Genomic DNA, 20,320 nt, shown 5'->3' on the forward strand with positions numbered 1-20,320 from the left:
AGTCGCGGGTCTATAGGAGTGATGGGTCTATGGGAGAGAGAGAGATATAGAGAGACATACACGTGGTGTTATAATTTGACATAGATATATATATTTGACACTTAGGATTTACAATTTGACATCTGATAAATACAATTGGATAATATAATTAGATAACAAACAGTAATATATAAACTAGCGGTAGGGAAACAAAAATATAATATCCTAAGATCTGCGAATATCGGTACTTCGGAATTGATTTACAAAATTATTCTTAATTATACAAGGTGAAGCATCTTAGAGAATTTTGCGACAATAATATACAAACGGGATAAACAAAGACAAAATCGGTAAACGTTATGATGGTCCAACTTATTTTCGCGGGCATAGACAGAGGTCACAATAAGATACTCCGGGACACGGCGCGGTATGCAAAAAAAAGATAACAACTAGATGACGGTAATTTCGTGACTCTCTCGCACGACTCTCTCGCCGAGTCGAAAACAATGAAATAGTTACCAAACTCGCGGAGAACGGCTACACGCAAATTCCGAAAATCTAATAATCGAGCCTATAGGAAACGTGGCTCTGAATATCTCGGTAACCCGAATTTATAATAATTACTTTCGAGACGATGGACTGTCGGCGGCACTTTTCGGAGAGGGCTCGGCTCGCGAAACGCAAAGTCGGCTGGCCCCGCGATACGATACTCCAAGAAAAGACAAGAGAGAGACCGCTCTCTTACACACAAAATGATACGAAAAATGAGAGAGTGCGGTACTCACGGTAATTACAATACACGATCAATACCTACGGTACCAACCAACACGGATCTACGACTACTCGAGAGGCGGCTTACAGTTTCTGGCGACGAATTCTGGTCCTCGGGTCGCACGTTTGGGAGTTCTGGAGGCACCCTCTCTGTTCTAAGGCACACCGAACAGTGGAGAGCCGGGCCTCGCGCGCCTCGGTACCCTACGTGCCGCGCCGATCTCTCGCGCATTCCCTTGATGATAGGGTCGATGGCGGGGCCCTAAAGTCTTCCCCGCCTCCCCCTCTAGCGGGGTAATTCTCTCGCCGGTATCTTCTTGCTGCTCGAGAGGATTTTTCTCCGGGTCTGTTCCTGCGGCTTTTCTCCTGGTGGAACAAGCGGTAGGCTGGCCGGGCCCTCCGTCGTCCTTCTCCAGGAGCGGTCCAGGTGTAGGCGCGACTCGGAGTCCCCTCGGTATCCTAGAATATCCGTACGGCATCAACATTGCGCGAGAGATAATAAATAAAATTCGGCTTCTTGATACTTAACTGCGCGCGGTCCCGTGCTCTCTCTCTCACTCTCGATCCATCCTTCTCTTCGGCTGTGGTATTTCGGCATCCTCCGTCTCTCTCTCTCTCTTGCTTTACAACCTCTCCTGCCGCTCTCTCGGGCCGTCGTTGTCGCTCTCCCTACAAATCGTGTTGCACGCGCATCGACGGGCCGATGCTGCGTGCAATTGCGATTCTCGCAAAAATACGGTAATAAAAAACGAAACCACGCAAACGGATCGCACCCTCCCCGAAATGAGGGGCGCTCCAGATCACCGCGTCCTACCCGATCGGGCTTTTCGCCCTTGTGACGGCGCTCTCAAAAGCGTTACGTCACAGTATATATTTCTTACATATATAAATGCATGCATAGATGCATACATATATACAAATACATATACACATACATGTATACACATACGTGTATGGTACGTATATTGATATTACCTGTAATTTTCTATAAATTACAATGTATGCAGTACGCACAATTCGCTTTTCTCCTCTTATCAATAATTGAGAAAATAGCAAATATATTCAAACTGTAACGGTTCACCTTTCCCGACGCCGCGGATCGGCTCGCCGGTTCCAGGATTCGGGAGGAAGGGGGAGATTCAGACTCGCTTATTCCTTATTAACAATGCTTTGGTTTATTCAAAAAGAAACAAGTAAACAAAATGTTCGTTGGCATAAAGCCTAAATGAGAAACTTATTGACTACCCGGTATAAACAAAATACGGAGGCGTATAGCCTGTAGCGGTGTCCGGAAAAGACTTACAAATTACCCGGTATGACTTTAGAGATACGGTGTACGGAGGCGTATAGCCTGTAGCGGTGTCCGGAAACCGGGAAACCCGGTGTAATGACGAGAAACTCGTCACCCGGTGTATAGCAGGAAGAGACCGGAAATCGGGAAACCCGGCGTAACAACGAGAAACCCGTTGCCCGGCGTGTAGCAGGAAGAACCGGAAACCGGGAAACCCGGCGTAACAACGAGAAACCCGTTGCCCGGCGTGTAGCAGGAAGAACCGGAAACCGGGAAACCCGGCGTAATGGCGAGAAACCCGTCACCCGGTGTATAGCAGGAAGAGACCGGAAATCGGGAAACCCGGCGTAACAACGAGAAACCCGTTGCCCGGCGTGTAGCAGGAAGAACCGGAAACCGGGAAACACGGCGTAACAACGAGAAACCCGTTGCCCGGCGTGTAACAGGAAGAACCGGAAACCGGGAAACCCGGCGTAATGGCGAGAAACCCGTCACCCGGTGTATAGCAGGAAGAGACCGGAAACCGGGAAACCCGGCGTAACAACGAGAAACCCGTTGCCCGATACTAAAGGTAGGAGGCCAGAAACCGAGAAACCCGGCGTAACAACGAGAAGCCTGTTGCCTGGCTAGGAGGTCCGGAACAGGACTGGTGCCGGCTCATCCGTCGAGCCGGCTTATATACCCTGCCGGCGGTTCCCCCACTCTGCATCGAGGCTGTGGTGGGGGTAACGCGCCGGCGTCGTAGTGGGGCGCCTCTGGGGGTTGTAGTGGGGCGTTCCTGGGGTAGGGTGACCCGTGTATCGCTTTGTGTTTTGCGTTTAGGGGCGCCTTAAGCGCCATAGCCTCAAGTGGCGGGCGGGTGATCGGCCCGCGAGGCGTTAGTAACGGCCACGCCGTTACAAAACAATTAGCTGTATATTTTTATATAATATAACAGAATATTATATAATATACAAAACATTTTTATGCATATATAGAATGAAATGGGCCCCTCCATCGCCCATTCCCGTAAGAACGTAACCATAATATATGTATTTTTTTCGTCTCTCCGATTTTTGCAAATGAGACATTTGTATTAGATACGTTTTTGCAACAATATTTATTAGAATTACACATTTCTAGTATAATGATAAATTTTTATTAGTTAGGAAAAGGCGACAGTTTATTTTCTGCTATAATTTTTAAGAAATGTCTTATACGTTTAACATCAGCAGAATATGTCTCATTACAAGGATTTCTTCCTAAAGCTATAGTTGTAGCAAATGCGGCAGCAAAGATTCCACAACATATACTATCAGGTTGTGTTTGAACGTTTTCAAATATTATATTATTTTTATTTATTTGTGGATAACGGCGATGAATGTAATTTTTTTTTAACCTTCAATGTTTCGTATGTACAGCCAGATAGACTGTACACTCGAAGCTTGGTGCCGTCAAAAGAAATACATCGCCAGTGATTACTGCGATTTCCTCCAATAATTTGTAAGCTTTTGTCGTTACAACTTGCTTCAATTATATGAGGATATAAAATATCTTTTTTTAATAACCAGAACACACATGCAAATCGTTCTGGGAGAAGATATTTTAGAAGCAACTAACAAACGAATAAATCGTCTCTGATATAAAATATATTTTTTTGTTACTACTGCAACTTTATAACTATTATTATTACTATCGTACTATTGTAACTACTATTTATTATTACTATAATATTTCTACTACTAACAACTATTTAAAATAAGCAAGAGACTGCTTTATTTTTCAGAAATTGTTACTTTTAGAAAATATGTATACATATATTATGTAAAAAACAATTTATAACAATTAAACCCCATAAATATTGAATAAGAATGAAGAAGGTGTCATTAGAATATCGCAAAAAATTTATAGATGGAGAAAATCTTGCAAATTTTAAAATCATCTTTATTTTTCGAATGATTTCAAGAATACAAAGTTTCACTGTGGATATCACGTTGCAGGACATCCTGCGTATATATACACATACATACATACATTCATATATGTGCGTGTGCGTGTGCGTGTGCGTGTGCGTGTGCGTGCGCGTGCGCGTGCGTGTGTGTGTGTGTGTGTGTGTGTGTCGATCTTGCTATATTACTGCCGCGTTACCTCGCGGATCTTCCACTCCGATCACACGTTCAAAATCGCACAGTCGCAGGTTAGACGAAGCGAGTGAAACCAAAGAAAATATGCAATTTACATTCGCCAACGAGGAAGGTGACGACGACGGTGACGACGATAGAACATTAGCACATAGCGTAGTTTCTCCGTCAAAGAGAAGAAGAGGTTTACTCGATTGGATAAATCTCAATTGATGGAATCGAAAAAATTGTATTACGACTCCTCGCATTATGCAGGCTACTCTGCGGTGGACAATTTATCGCGAGCCGTTAAACCGAATTTTACGCGTAACAAAGTCGTCGAGTGGCTTAAATCGCAGAATGCATACACGCTGCATCGTCCGGTACGACGAAAAATTTCCTCGTTTACATTATAACGTAACAAATATCGATGATTTATGGGAAGCCGATTTGATCGATCTTCGTAATCTCAAGAGCTATAATGACGGTTATTCTTATCTATTAACGGTTATCGATGTGCTTAGTAAATTTGTTTGGGTAGAACCTTTACGTGACAAAACTGCCGCCTGCGTAATAAAGGCCTTTCAACAAATATTTTTGAGAAACGAGGGTCGACTACCTGTATACTTACAGACCGACAAAGGCAAAGAATTTATCGCCCGTCCTGTACAAAATTTCTTAAAGAAAAAGACATCCGATTTCGTGTAACGCGCAATCTCGATATTAAAGCGTTTATAGTGGAACAATTTAATAGAACACTCAAAGAGCGGATGTGGCGTTATTTTACGCATAAAAATACACGTCGTTACTTTGATGTTTTACAAGATATTGTTCACGCTTACAATCATACTCGTCATTCCACCATCAAAATGCAACCCGCTGTCGTTACGTGAGAAAATGCTCGTACCGCGTGTGAAAATATGAAACAACGATGGGATAACGATAAAGAAAAGAAAAAGAAGCGTGGGCGTAAACAAAAGTCTAAATATCGCGTGGACGATCTCGTACGCGTCAGTAGAGCAAAAGTAACCTTCGAGAAAGGATACGAGGCGAAGTGGAGCTAGGAGATATTTCGAATTCATCGAGTTCTCGAATAGAGAAAACCCCGCGTGTATGAATTAAGCGATTTGTCGGGTGAAGTTATAAACGGAATTTTTTACGAACAAGAATTAGCACCGGTTATTAAAGACTTACGCGACGAGGAATTTATCGTCGATCGTGTGATAAAAAGCAGAGGGCGCGGCAACAATAAACAATTATTAGTTAGCTGGCAAGGTTATCCTTCTAAATTTAACTCGTGGATACCCGCTTCAAATTTAACTATTTTTCGAAATGAGGGCTGATCAATTTCTTCTGGTTCTTCCAAGCAATAGCAGTATGTGCTATTTTCCCAACAATAAAACCTCGTCGTTCATTACGGAATTACCTCAATCGCTGCACTTACACGGTAAATGGGAAGTCGCGTTGAGTAAAATCCAATTCCCTAATACCTTTTTTCATATAAGGCGCGAAGAAAATATACTCAGTTTCGTCAATATTGACCCTCAAGTTAAAAAGAAAAATAAAAAAGATGAGGTGTTAACTTCGAAGGAAGCCGTAATACCGTGTGGCGTTTATAATAACATGGAAGAACTCATCTCCATGATTAATTCGTCATGCAAAGAAGTCGGTTCCCATTTTCGTTTAGAGCAAGAAAAATTTACAGGCGGTAGTATTTTGTTCTCCCTCGCGTGTCCTGCTGGTTGCAATCTGATTCATTATATGCATTTTTCCGATAGACTTTTGCAAATGCTCGGTTTAGCTGATTTTCTTTATAACGCTCCTAAAGGGAAAAGTCACTTTTGTTCTATGCTCACATCTAAACTTAATTCCAAAGAAAAATCTACTTCAATTTTTCTTAAACTCGGTTCTCTTGACGAAAATGGAGTACGTCGCGAAGGATTCTATAGTTACAAAACGTCTAGTTTGGCGCGGGGTATTCCCGATAAACTGTTCGTTTATTGTGATATTTGCGAGCCTTACATAACAGGCGATGTGCAAACTCCTCTTCTCCGAATAGTGCCTGTCACGGGGGGTGGGCGCGATTACGAATTTGGAACGAATCAAGTGAAATATTTCTCACCTCCGCATTATATCCCGGTGCGCCTAACAAATTTCCGACGGATTGAAATCAATATAAAAGACGATACTATAAAAGAAAATACCATTTGAATCTGGCACGTTAACGGTGCTTTTACATTTTAAACGTATCGATTAGATTTTTAAAAATACTCTGTAAAGATTTTTTTGATAAGAAAGAAGGGATTTGTTCATTAATATGGATTATTATTCGGAGTATTATAACGAATTACAAAACGGTGGAACTCGCGGCGGTGGAATTCCACGAGTTTTTGTCGGTTCACCTTATCAACGAAGTCATGGAATAGGTAGTTTTCTCGGAGAGAAATTTCAGACGTGTATTGCCTTATTTAACTAGAGGTCTAGGGGCAGTGGGTAAAGAAGCTTTGCGGGCTGAGATTAATATAATCGAGGATGTTGAAAATAAAATGCCGTTAAAGGTAGCTGTCAAACATCATTTTGAACAATCGCGTAACAATCTTAAGAGAAAAGCTAGGAAAAAAATAAGTAGTCTAATGAAAGGTACGGAATATAAATCAGATAAAAAAATTCATGTAGCACAGTTTCCTTTCGGCAGGCTTAAGACTCACGTCGCTAAATCCTCGGTAACCGCGTCACGTAAACGGCGTAAGACAAATAAGAAAAAAAGTTTATCGAAAATCAAGTCGTGTGGGAAAAAAGAACAAATACAAAAAAACTAAAAATAATACGAGGAAAAATCGCTTGATTGTAAAAAGATTCAAGTCGTTTGCGAAACGGCGTAAAGCTAATAACGGTAAAAAGCGCACAGTATACGATATATTTTCATAATCGCCATTATTCTAAATACGTTTGTCCGTGACAATAACGTTGGTAGAGCGGGCGGCGATAGAAAAAAATGTCATTTCTTCACACACACTCGAGCGAGTGTTTAAAGAGCGAGCTCGATCTCTTCTCTTTACCGCCCACGCAAACTAGCATCGAAAGTTCGCAATGGATTCATTACAAACCCGTGACCTCGCTTTTGGACGACTCCCCGCTAGAATTCGTCATCCCGGGTCACGGAGAAGAATATTTAGATCTCACACACACGTTATTAAGTCTTCGGGTACGCGTAGAAACCGAGCCGCTACCCGGTCTCGCCGCCGGATCCGTCAATGTGGGCCCCGTAAATCATTTTCTTCATTCCATCTTCAATCAAATCGACATGTATTTCAATCAAAAGCTCGTGTCGCCTCCAAACAACGCTTATGCGTACCGCGCGTACATCGAAGCGTTATTAAATTATTCATCACCCGCAAAAACTTCCCATCTAACCTCGTGATTATGGGATGCGGATACACCCGGGCACATGGACGATACGGTAGGAGCGGAAGGCAATACTGCTATAGCAAGACGAGCTCATTACATACGCGGAGGGCGCGCGATAGATCTTATAGGTCACCTCCATTGCGACGTTTTCAATCAGGACAAATTCTTAATTAATGGCGTCGAGGTGCGGTTGAGACTCGTGCGTTTGAAAGATACGTTTTGTTTCATAGAAACTAATTGCACGTCGAAAATTCATATACTCGATGCAAGCGTAATGGTGAGAAGAGCGAAAATAAGCTCCGGAGTATTACTAGCGCATGCTAGAATGCTGAGCAAAGTTACTGTCAAGTATCCGCTTACGAAAGTTGAAATTAAAACATTCACGATTCACAGCGGGGTTGTGGGTGAATCGTTAGATAATGTAATACTGGAACAATTACCGAAACGAATAATAGTAAGTTTTGTCGATAATAAAGCGTTTAACGGTGACAGAAAATTGAATCCGTTTAATTTCCAAAATTACGGAATAAATTTCTTCTTGCTTTACGTCGACGGTACACAAATACCCAGTAGATCGTTACAACCGGTTTTCTTGTCTCGCGAACCGCTTTACATCGAAGCTTATTATACGCTCTTCTTGGGGACGGGTATCCATTTTTTGAACGAAGGAAATTCCATAAGTAGAGATAATTATTCTCGGGGATATACGTTATTCGCTTTTGATCTTACACCCGATCTATCCGCTAATTGCGCCGGTCATTGGAATCTCGTGAGACACGGAAGTCTACGGTTAGAAGTAAGATTCGAGAAGGCACTCACCGAAACAATTAATTGTATCGTTTACGCCGAATTCGATGTCATAGAAATCGACGCATCGCATCAAGTTATCGTCGATTTTTCCGGTTAGCTTTTAACGCTCGTTCACTAACATGTATTTATACACCGTAATGTAATATGCGATTAAAAAATTTTCCCTCTCCTCTTTCTTTGAAAATTTCGATAACGCTTTTCACGAAGTGGAAACTATGTAACGTGCTAGAATGAATTCAGTTTTGTACGAGACACGAACAAACGCACACGTTTCGCTAAGAGCTTGTATCTCACCAACGAAAATCTCACAATATGGATATAGTCGTCGACATACAAGGTTTCCACGATGAAGCCAATAAATTTATCGCAAAGAAAGTCGCCGTTGTCGCAATCGATGCTCCGATTGTCGAGCATTGGATTATGATGCCACCATACGCGTTTGGAAAATTACCCGCAAAAGCAAGACGAGAAAACAATTGGCTCTCACGAAATTATCACGATATCGAGTGGTTCGACGGCTCAGTTAATCCAAAATATTTTACCTCACATCTCCGCAAAATTGCAAGACACGCACGTTGCATTTACGTCAGAGGTAATGAAAAAGCAAACTACTTGAGGAATTTACTTTCCAGAGATATAAATAATTTGGAGGGTACATCACCAGCATTTAAAAATTTACCGGATGAGGAAGATATCGTACAATATTGCGGTCATCACGGGATTCGAAAATTCGGAATCTTTCATTGCGCGTTATACAATGCTTATAAATTAAAATGCTGGCTAAGTGCGTAAAATAATTGCGAGAACGTTTTGACCTCTACTGAAGCTACTTGTAGTTCTGACGAAAGTTGGGAAATTACCTTCGACGACAGCGATGATAAATACGAAGCTACCGTTTCTTGCGATGTAAATGAGAATATAACTAAAATACAAATAGAGGAGAAAAATCAGCAAAACAACGAACAGCAAATTGAAAAAGAAGAAGAGAGATTTGTGATTTTTGAATCGTCATCGACGTTGACGAATAGCAACAAGAACGAAACAATTTCCATCTTGACGCAAACTGACATTGAAAACCTCTCAAAACAACTTAAGATAGAAGAAGACGCATTATCGAAAGAGGTAAAACCCGGTATTGTTCAAATAATACCGTACACTCGTTCGTATTCGGGACAAAAAAATGAACTCTCGCGAAATTCTACAAGCATTGCGTCATCTTGATGCCAGACATGTTGGAGTCTATGCAGCCGACAGAGTTCCGAGGGTGTGAACGAGGTCAACGGCTATCGTCGCTAACACCGACAATCACGATCGACCTGGAGAACATTAGATCGCCTTCTACCTCGATGAACACGGCACAGCCACTTACTTCGACAGCTACAAATTGCCCCCCTTGTATCCAGAATTTCTCATCCGACTTCGACGAAACTCCATCATCCATCGCTGGAATATTCAACAATTACAAGGAATTTTTTCTAAGACTTGCGGACAATACTGCTGTGTATTTTTATATTATATGTGCAGCGGTTATAATCTTAATCAGTTTTTCGCTCTTTTTCCAAAGATTGTGAATATAACGATCGTTTAATCATACACTTATTTCGTAAAATGTTTACTCATAAAAAACAAGCGAATCATAACAATATATAATATGAACTTTGGTATCAATAAATAAATTTTGTTTTGTAAAAATATTTTAAATATAAACCATATTTGTACTTTTAAAACCATTGTTCGATTTTCTTTCACTTCCTCTTTCCAGAAATTTCCTCAACGTGCACGTTCCTGTTCACCTTCATTAAGCCGCGCGTTATTTTAAAATAAAATTTTATCTGCCATCTTTTCAACAATAAGCATTCTTTCTAATCTACGACGATGTATTATTTTTTATCGTGACACGAGTCAGAATGCTCGATTGTACAAATATTTGCGTGTTCTTTTTTTTTATTACCCTACGGCATTGTCAGCCACTACCTGCCACCGATTCCTGGTCGACCGCATGACGCTTTAAGTTAGAAAGTTACTTTATAAAAGTAATTCGTTACTGTTACCGTTATTTCTTCTAAAAAGTAACTCGTTACCGTTACCGTTATTTAAAAAGTAACGAGTCGTTACAATTTTCGTTACTTTTTTCATTTTTATATATAATAACAAATTTATATATGTATGTATTAAAAAACAAAAAATTTTTTATAAAAGAATTAAAATAAACACTTAAAAAAAATTTTTAAATATTTTTTGATATTAAATAGGATTTATTTTAAATATTACTAAGTTTTAACGAAATTATTTTTTAAAAAAACTTGTTCAAAAGTTAAATCTTCAACTTTCTTCTGTTTTCCATGTGTACACTGACCGGCAGGATGGTGTCCGACGTCAGAAATGTACGACGGAGGGAACGAGACACCGATAAACAAGCGCGACCCGAGGTGTCTGTATGTCCGTATAGCTGTCTCACTCGCACTTCTTCAATTCATAGTCGAGTGAGTGAGACAGCTATTGGACACCACTAAATGACACCATGTCTTGTATTGCTTTCTCTCTTGATCATACGATGTTTGAGAGAGATGCAATATCGGAATACCCCCTACTACTTTCTCCTTCGCTCCTTGATCTCCGCCGCGCTTCAAACGATACATACAATGTCGCGCTACGTATGTGTGCATATGATTTTTAGCTGTTATACACGTATACACACATCTGAAATCTGACGCCGGACATCATTCCTGCCGATCGGTGTACAATCAGAACCTCTCTGGTACAATGACGCGAGTTGCGTGTTCCGAAATTTAGTCTGGTAATACTGAAATACTATATATTTCTAGTATTGACAATAAAGGTTTGTTCGCGATGCATGCCCCAACATTCTCCTTCTTACACCAATGCGCTCGTATTGGTGCGCTCCTCAAATTGGACCAATACGAGTGCATTGAAGTGAAAAGGAGCAAGTTGGGATATGCGACGCGAACAAACCGTAAATTTCGGAACGTGACCTCGTTTGCGATTGGTCATTGCTAGTTACTTTAGATAATTACCAAATAAATTCGGAAAAAGCACTGACGAGATAATAGTACGTCGTCAGTGGTAAAAGTAACGATAAAAGTAACGCGTTAAATTTGTTACTAGTTACCAAAGAATGTAATGAAATTATTTTTTCCGTTCCAAATAAAATTTGTAACGCCGTTACCATTACAGTTACCAAAAGATGTAACTGTAACGGTATATATACTTAACGGTGTTACAAGTAACGCGTTACTTCCCAACCCTGTAATTATACATGGACTTTTTTCCCGGGTCTTTATAATATGTTGTATAACTTGAAAGATTGTAATACATTGTTGCAACGAGGGTCACTATTTATATTTCGGGAATAGGAACAAAAACAAATAGTTAAGCTGCGAATATATTTTTATTGTTTTTCAAAGTACTCGCCACAATGATCGATACACTTTTGCATGCGCTTAAACCAATTTTCAAAGCATTTATTCCATTCCGAATGAGGTATCTCCAAAACATGATTTTTGAACGCTTCAATAGCTTCTTCGGGCGATGAAAATCGTTGACCACGCAGTTTATTCTTCACGGATGGGAACAAAAAAAAATCATTGGGTGCCAAATCAGGGCTGTACGGCGGATGATCCATCAATTCGATGTTTTGAGTGCTCAAATAATCTCTTGTTTGAGCCGATGTGTGAGAGCTCGCATTGTCATGATGAAGAACAATCCGACGTCTCTTGTTTGTTTTCCTTATTTCACCGAAGATTTCTGGCAAACAGATGGTTGTGTACCACTCAGAATTTACTGTTCTACGATCCTCTAGAGGCACTGTTGCAATATGACCAGTTTTTCCGAAGAAACAGGCCACCATTTTCTTTGAAGTGCTTCGTGCGCGAACAACTTTTGTTGAATTTGGTTCATCTTGGAACACCCATACAGTCGACTGCTGCTTACTTTCGGGCTCATACGAATATATCCATGATTCGTCACCTGTCACGATTTTATAAACGTCTTTTGAAGCACCGCGATTGTATTTCTTAAGCATTTCTTTTCACCAATCGACACGAGCCTTTTTTTGAGCGATTGTCAAATTATGTGGGATCCAACGCGAACATAACTTTCGCACAGCTAAGTGTTCATGTAAAATCGCATATATGCTGGTGAAACTAATGCTTAGGGATGCCTCAATCTCACAATAGGTTACATGACGATCTTGCTTAATCATTTCGTGCACAGCATCGATGTTTTCTGGCACTACAGTCGATTTTGGACGACCTTCACGAAACTCGTCGGACAGCGAACTACGACCACGATTGAATTCACTATACCAGCGATACACAGTGGTTTTTGATGGAGCTTCATCGCCAAAAGTCAAATTAAGTTGATTGACGCACTCTTGTTGTGATAATCCACGTCGAAAGTCGTAAAAAATCATTGCACGAAAATGTTCACGATTCAGTTTCATTTTTTGCCGAGACAAAACTTTCAACTAAATATAAAATAAACAAATAGCGTCCGTATGACAAAATGTTCTGAGTACGTATATCGTCAAAAATGTCAAACTTTACGATGGAACCGTCAGATGAACTCACATGACATCAGTATTGCCAATTCCCGAAATATAAATAGTGACCCTTGTATAATCGAAATATTTCGTTACATGGATATATAAGTTTAATTATTTAATATAAAACACGATATACACCTCCTTCTACTCGGCCATAGAGCCAAACGCGATGTTATTGCGAGATAAAAGTAAGAAAATTGAGAAATCTGGGAATTTCGTATCCGTAATTGGGATCTCAAAAACTCTCCTTATACCTCTCTTTAAATACCTCTGTAAGAAATAGGCGAGAAAAATATTGGTCCGAAAGTTGGCTAAATCGGGAAACGAACCCGAGACCTTCCGCTTGCCGGGCGAATGCTCTTCCAACTGAGCATTCAGACACTTACAAAACAATACTTTTCTCAATGTTTTTAATCCCCCACTGCCCGCCCAAAGCGTCGTACTTAGGCCCAGACGCGAATAAACAATGATAAGAATATTAAGAATATTAGATTGGCTCTTATTAATATATTTAATATAAAAACACGATATACACCTCCTTCTACTCAGCCATAGAGCCAAACGCGATGTTATTGCGAGATAAAGTAAAAAAATTGAGGAATCTGGGAATTTCGTATCCGTGGTTGGGATCTCAAAAACTCTCTTTGTACCTCTCTTTAAATACCCCTATAAGAAATAGGCGAGAAAAATATTGGTCCGAAAGTTGGCTAAATCGGGAACTTTCGGACCAATATATTTCTCGCCTATTTCTTACAGGGGTATTTAAAAAAAGGTACAAGGAGAGTTTTTGAGATCCCAACCACGGATACGAAATTCCCAGATTCCTCAATTTTTTTACTTTATCTCGCAATAACATCGCGTTTGGCTCTATGGCCGATAGAAGAAGATGCATATCGTGTTTTATATTAAATATATTAATAAAAGCCGATTTAATATTCTTAATATTCTTATCATAAGTTTAATTAATTGATCTAATATTGTGACAAAATATTTCTCAATCTTAACAAAAATATAAAAGTTAGTTTTATCAGATTAATTAATTTTTTTGCAGATAATGAATTTATTTAGATGACTTGTTTAATTATCATGTTGTTAAATATGTAGGATATGCAAATAAATTTTTATATGTAGAAAAAAATAGTTTTTGCTTTATTGATTCAAATGTGAATTTGAAAAAATAATTAATCTAATAATATATTTAAGCTTTAAAACTCAAGAAAAATTTTTATGTAATTTTTCGTTTCATTATAGGTATATAGAGAACAGAATTAAATTATTATAAAAACTGAACTGAAACTTGTATAAGTTATATTTAAAATTTCTAGATAATAGTTTCGTGGTGGCGTTCTTGATAACCATCGATAGGGCCTGCGATATAATTGACAATTTTAAGTTGTCCCTCTGCATTGTAAAAACCATATCGGCCTTTAACACTTCCGTCTTGAAGACGCTCCTCCATTTTGAATTGCCGATTTTTTCTACAATAGAAATAAATTATCAATTAAAATATAATAAATAAAGCTCGCACTGTAAAACATAAAATTATAAATTTAAGATTTATTTTGTTTTTATTATTGCGCTAAAAAAATATGTGCCCTCTACATAACTATATAATCAGTTTCTATGAAAAATTAACTTATTTATTTAAAATTGACACATTACCATCCGGGTCTGGCTCTTACTAGTTTAATAAAATTTAAAAATGAATTTTATGTCAATCTTTTTAATGATTGTTTTTTTGAAAGTTTTTATGAAACTTTTAACTCATATAAATAATTTTCTGATTCTTTGTGTATATAATATTGTAATTATATTAACTATAATATATATGTGATATATAAGGATATAGAAAAGTAAGGGCGGAATATAGGCTAATGTGTAAAGGAAAAAGGGAGGAGGAGAGGCTAAGATGGTACAAGGAGGCGATAGAGGCAAGAACGGAAGGAGAGGTATGGAAGATTATAAACAGGGAAAGGAAAAAGAGAGAAGGGGTGAATGAGGAGATAAAGGCGGAGGAATGGAAGGAATACTTCATGGACTTATTGGGAGGGATAGAGGTAAAAGTGGTAAGAGGAGGAAAAGAAAAAAGGGAGAGGGATGAGGAGCAGGAGATAAGCAGGGAGGAAGTGAAGAGGATGCTGGGAAAACTGAAGAAAGGAAAAGCAGCGGGGGAGGATGGGATACCGAGTGAGGTATGGAAATATGGAGGGGAGAGGGTAGAAGAGTGGGTATGGGGAATGTGCAACAGAGTATGGAGAGGAGAAGGATTGCCGGAGAGGTGGAAAGAAGGGATAATAGTGCCACTGTTGAAAAAGGGAACGGGGAATAAAGTGGAAAACTATAGAGGAGTAACATTGATGCCAACGCTATACAAGATATACGTGGGGATTTTAACTGAAAGGTTAAAGGAAGAAATGGAGGGGAAGAATATGATACCGGAGAGTCAGACAGGTTTTAGGAAGGGAATGGGGGTGATGGATAGTATCTATGTGTTGAACTGTCTGGTGAATAAGAGGGTAAACAAGAAGGGGGGAAAAGTAGTCGCGGCATTTATGGACCTGAAGGCGGCGTTTGATTCGGTAGATAGGGAGGTGTTAATGGAGGCAATGAAGAGGAGGGGAGTGAGGGAGGGATTAAGGAGTAGGATAGAAGAGGTGTACAGGGAAACGAGGAGTAAGGTAAGAGTGGGGAAGGAGGAGGGAGAAAATTTTTGGACGGCAAGGGGGGTGAGGCAAGGTTGCCCAATGAGTCCGCACTTATTCAGTTTGCTGATAGCGGATATAGAGGAAGTGCTAAGAAAAGGAGGTTGGGGGGGGGGTGAAACTGGGAGGGGAAAAGGTGCATTGTTTGGCGTACGCAGATGATATGGTACTGTTGGCGGAGGATGAAGAAGGGATGATACATATGTTGGGGAAAATGGAAAGTTATATGGACAAGAAAAGGTTAGAGGTGAATGTGGATAAGACAAAGGTAATGAGGTTTAAAAAGGGAGGAGGAAGAATGAAGAGAGTGGAGTGGAGATGGAAAGGAAAAAGGTTAGAGGAAGTGAAAGAATTCACATATTTAGGGTATAAGCTACAGAGGAACGGGGGGCAGGAGGCGCAGGTAAAGAACAGAGTTAGGAAAGCAGGAGCGGTGATAAGACAGGTGTGGGGAATGGGAAAGAGAAGGTTTGCAGGAGACTGGATGAAAAGAGTATGGCTAATGGAAAGGTTGGTGGGGACGGTGTTGGAATATGGGGCGGAAATATGGGGATGAAAGGAGAGGAGAGAGGTGGAGGCAATGCAGGAGCGATGGATTAGGTGGACGTTAGGAGTAGACTGGTGCACGCCGGGGTATATGGTAAGAGAGGAGATAGGAAAAGACAAATTTAGGATAAGGGCAGGAAGGAGGGCGGTAGGGTATGAGAGGAAGTTGGAGGAAGGAAGGGGAGGAAGTTTAGCGAGGAAATGTTTTAAGGATATGAAAGAGAGGATAAGGGGAGGAAAGGAAAGAACGATGTGGGAGGAAGAGAGGGGGAAATTTTGGGAAGAAAGAGGAATAGAAGGGAAAGAGATGGAGGAAAAAAGGGGAAGGGGAGAGGAAGTATATGAGGGGTGGGAACAGAAAGACAGGGAAAGGCAGAAGGAGGAAAGATGGGAGAGGATAAGAGAGTCGAGATATAATAGATGGTATGGGGAATGGAAGGAGGAGGGTTTACCGGAATACCTGAGAAAGGGATGGGGGGAAAGTAGATGGAGAAGGATAGTTAGGTTCAGAATGAACAATGAGATGAGAGGGGCGAGATACTGGGAAGAAGAGGGGAAAAGAAGGTGTAGGTTATGCGGGATAGAAGATGAAACATGGGAGCATGTGATAGGAGAATGTGGGGGAGAAGGGGGGAAGGGAAACTGGTGGGAAAGAATGAAGAAAATACTGCAGGAAGGAGGAGAAGGGGAAGGATGGATGAGAGAAATAGAGAAAAAGAGGGAAGAGGGGAGAACGGAAGAAAGGAGGGAGGGAGGGGAAAAGGAGGAAGGAAGTATGAGGAGGAGAATGAGTGAGGTATGAATGAGGTGGTGGAGAATGTATGGGGAATCGGAAGCCGAAGCGAAGCGATAGGTAGGGACGGCTCTTTCTCTCTCTAAAGTAGTAGATAAGTAGGTTAAGGTAGAATTAAATTATTTGTAAATTAGATGTAAGAATAGAGTTAAGAGTAGATATAAGTAAGATTGTAAGAGTTTGTAAGGTTGGGGAACGCTCCTTCAAAAGCGCCTTCAATCCCTTAGGGGACGAATAAAGAATTAAATTGAAATATATGTGATATATACATATTTATATATTTACCCGCGTCCTGTATCAAAACCGAATATATATGTTCCTAATCCCTGATGATTTCTTATTTGAAAGTCTATTCGATTTCCATCTGACGATTGCTCCATTGTTCTTTTTGGTATCACATGATAAATTGTTGAGATATGATTTGCATATGGCGATGTGACTTCTCGATTTATATTACTGGCATGCAGTGGCAACATGATTGTGAGCGAAGAGAGTTTCAGAAATAGCTGTGCAATAAAAAATATACGAATTTCTCATATATATTGAATGGTGATATTTTCAACTTCCGATGATTTCGACTAAAAATGTGCGATTAGAATCGGAATTAATTTTTTTAATGCGGATTTTATGCGAAAAATGTAAAACTTTTGTATCAAACATTTTTTCGAAAAATGTCATCTATGACTTTTATAAATAATCTTTAAAATTACTATAGACCACCCTATTTAAAAACTATAAAGAAGTGATTATTTTGAAATAGAAACACTATTTTATAAATTAGAAACACACTTTATCTAATAGTTCATTTTCAACTTCCAGTTTCGGCGGAAATTAATGAATAAAGACTGGATATTTAATCAACAAATAAAAAGGCAATAAGAGCTAGATAAGTTCTATACTAGAAATATATTTGTGAAAAGATTTATAACATAAATTATTAAATATTATACAGAAGTAAATTCGATTCGTCGTACGTTTCGGTTGTCTTTTTCAACCTTCTTCAGCGAGTACATTAAAAATTAAAATATTAGTATAAGTTAACAATAAATTATTCATCAATGTCATTATAATATAAATTGACGGAGTCAATTTATATGCTTACACCCGAGATCAACGCATTTATAAAGCAAGAGCATTTTTTTAGTATATATTCTATTCCTCACAACGTCATTATATGTAATTGTCGTGAAACAGATCTCTCGCTAATTGTTCTGTTAGGAGGTCGGTTGCGAATCTCAATAACAGCCATTGTTAATATGTCTATAAAATCATAAGTATACGGAAAAAAATTAACATTAAAGATAAGTAAATTAATGAAAATGGACTTACAGTTAAATCGAGTAAGATGTATTGTGACGTGAAGGCTTACATATGTTTAATAGCTCGAGGTAACAATAACGTATGATTTTTAACTCTCAGAGAGACGACCGCACAAGAAAATAGTTCCCAGCAAACACAGTATATAAATGTTATATACTTAAGCATGTTACATGTAACGTATATGTTAGTTGTAATTTCCCACTCATAGATGTAACATTTTTAATATTACATATATTACATTGTAGTTATATTGTCATTATATCCCAAGATAGCACTGACTTATCAATACATCAATGCTATTTGGTATATAATTACAATATAACTACAATGTAATATATGTTATATTAAAATGTTACATCTATGAGTGGGAAATTACAACTAACATGAATGTTACATGTAACGTACACGTTATATTACCTGTTATATTTCGTTTTATTATAGCAATGTAACAATTATATATTGGTGTTTGCTGGGGATCTTCTCTTGTGAGTGAAAATGTTTATTATATTTTAGTTAACTCGCGCGTTACTTTTGTCTCGCGCGGCGCGATTACTTATTCGTTTCGGTACGAGTCGGGAATTAAATAACGTGAGGCATTAATTGCATATAATTCAAAGTATATTCTTAAACACAAACTTCAACTCGATACATGTATATGAAACCGCTCGGATTAATCATGTGCGTCCGTACGCGGTGAGTGTCGAAAACGGACTCTAGTATGTAATTTCGCTTTTACTGTCTTTCGCCTCAAAATCGACCTTCCAGAGGCTTCGAGAGGCTTCGCTAATTTTCTGTCCGTTTATTTCTTTGTCTCTTACGTCTCGATGTTTGTCTCTGTGCTTCTCGTCTTTCGTCTCGTCTGTTATATTTTTATTTATGTTTATTTGTGTCTCTGTACTTTTCGTATGTGTGTGTGTCCGTATTCGTATACGTGTTTTCGCTTGTTAATTTTGGGGAAGTATGTGACGATGTAATCGCCACAATATTATTTACTTTCTGTGAAAAAAAAACAACTTTTTTCACGAATAAAATAAAAATTTTTTAAAATAACATTATCTTAAACTCTAAAACGTTTTCCTTAATATTTTTCGAATGAGAATCAATAAAAACGTTTCCGAGAACCACTTATAAAACGTTTCTAAAACAAATATGTGTTATCTCTTATAAAAATATTACATAATGGTTATCATAGAGAAATTCTGTATTAGTTACATAATTTTATATCTAAATTTTATGTATCTGTTACGTTTAAATTTCATGTATTTATTACATATAATATACAGGCATAATGTTGCTGACAATTCCATATAAACGTTACAATAGTTGACATATCGGTTATCAGAACAGAGAATATCTGTAAATGTTACAAATAACATTTAATAGGTTCTGTAATAATTACGTAATTTTATATCTAATTTTATGTATCTATTACATATCATATACAGGCGTAATGTTGCTGACATTTCCATCTAAATGTTACTTAATAGTTCACATAACGGTTACCAGAACCGCGAACAACCGTTAGTTTTGTAAATGGTCTGTAAAAGTTACAGAACAGTGTTTAATACGTTATTTGTGCATTATAAATTTTCAGTAAAATTTTCCTCGAAAAAAACGTTTTGGAACGTAACCTAAGTAATCGAAAATCACTCGAATCGACTTGAAAATAATTTCTACTGTTTTCGAAGTTGTTGATTACACAAATCTGCAGTCAAATTTGCACAATTGAAAATGGCAAATTTAGTATAATGGCTTTTACTGCAAAAAGATATTGGTGCAAGTTGCTGTTCTTCCAAACTGAGATTAAATTTCGACTTGTATTGTCCATATTATAGGTTGATAGAAAATGAGTTAAAATTTTCAATTGTGCAAATTTGACTACAGATTTATAATCCTCGAAAACTTAAAAATAATTTTCAAGCCGCCATTTTTTTATATTTTTCTTCAGATTTATAATGAACGAAAATCTTATACCCTATTATTTTCAAGATAAAATTTCTCAAATTTTCGCAATTTAATTAAAGATAATTAAAAAGG

At 38.6% G+C, this 20,320-nt stretch overlaps 2 protein-coding genes across 2 annotated transcripts; both read left to right on the plus strand.

The window, feature by feature from the left end:
• The first annotated feature begins 7,135 nt into the window (after nucleotides 1–7,135).
• Nucleotides 7,136–7,561, plus strand: LOC146721011 (uncharacterized). Its single transcript, XM_085487517.1, has one exon. It carries the CDS (start codon nucleotides 7,136–7,138, stop codon nucleotides 7,559–7,561), a length of 426 nt encoding a protein of 141 aa, XP_085343643.1.
• A 261-nt stretch (nucleotides 7,562–7,822) lies between these two features.
• Nucleotides 7,823–8,455, plus strand: LOC146721012 (uncharacterized protein F54H12.2-like). Its single transcript, XM_085487518.1, has one exon. It carries the CDS (start codon nucleotides 7,823–7,825, stop codon nucleotides 8,453–8,455), a length of 633 nt encoding a protein of 210 aa, XP_085343644.1.
• The last annotated feature ends 11,865 nt before the right edge of the window (nucleotides 8,456–20,320 follow it).

Source organism: Nylanderia fulva, unplaced genomic scaffold (genome assembly GCF_048542155.1).
Source record: "Nylanderia fulva isolate GAGA-0341 unplaced genomic scaffold, ASM4854215v1 Scaffold567, whole genome shotgun sequence".
Classification (NCBI taxonomy): Eukaryota; Metazoa; Arthropoda; class Insecta; order Hymenoptera; family Formicidae; genus Nylanderia; species Nylanderia fulva.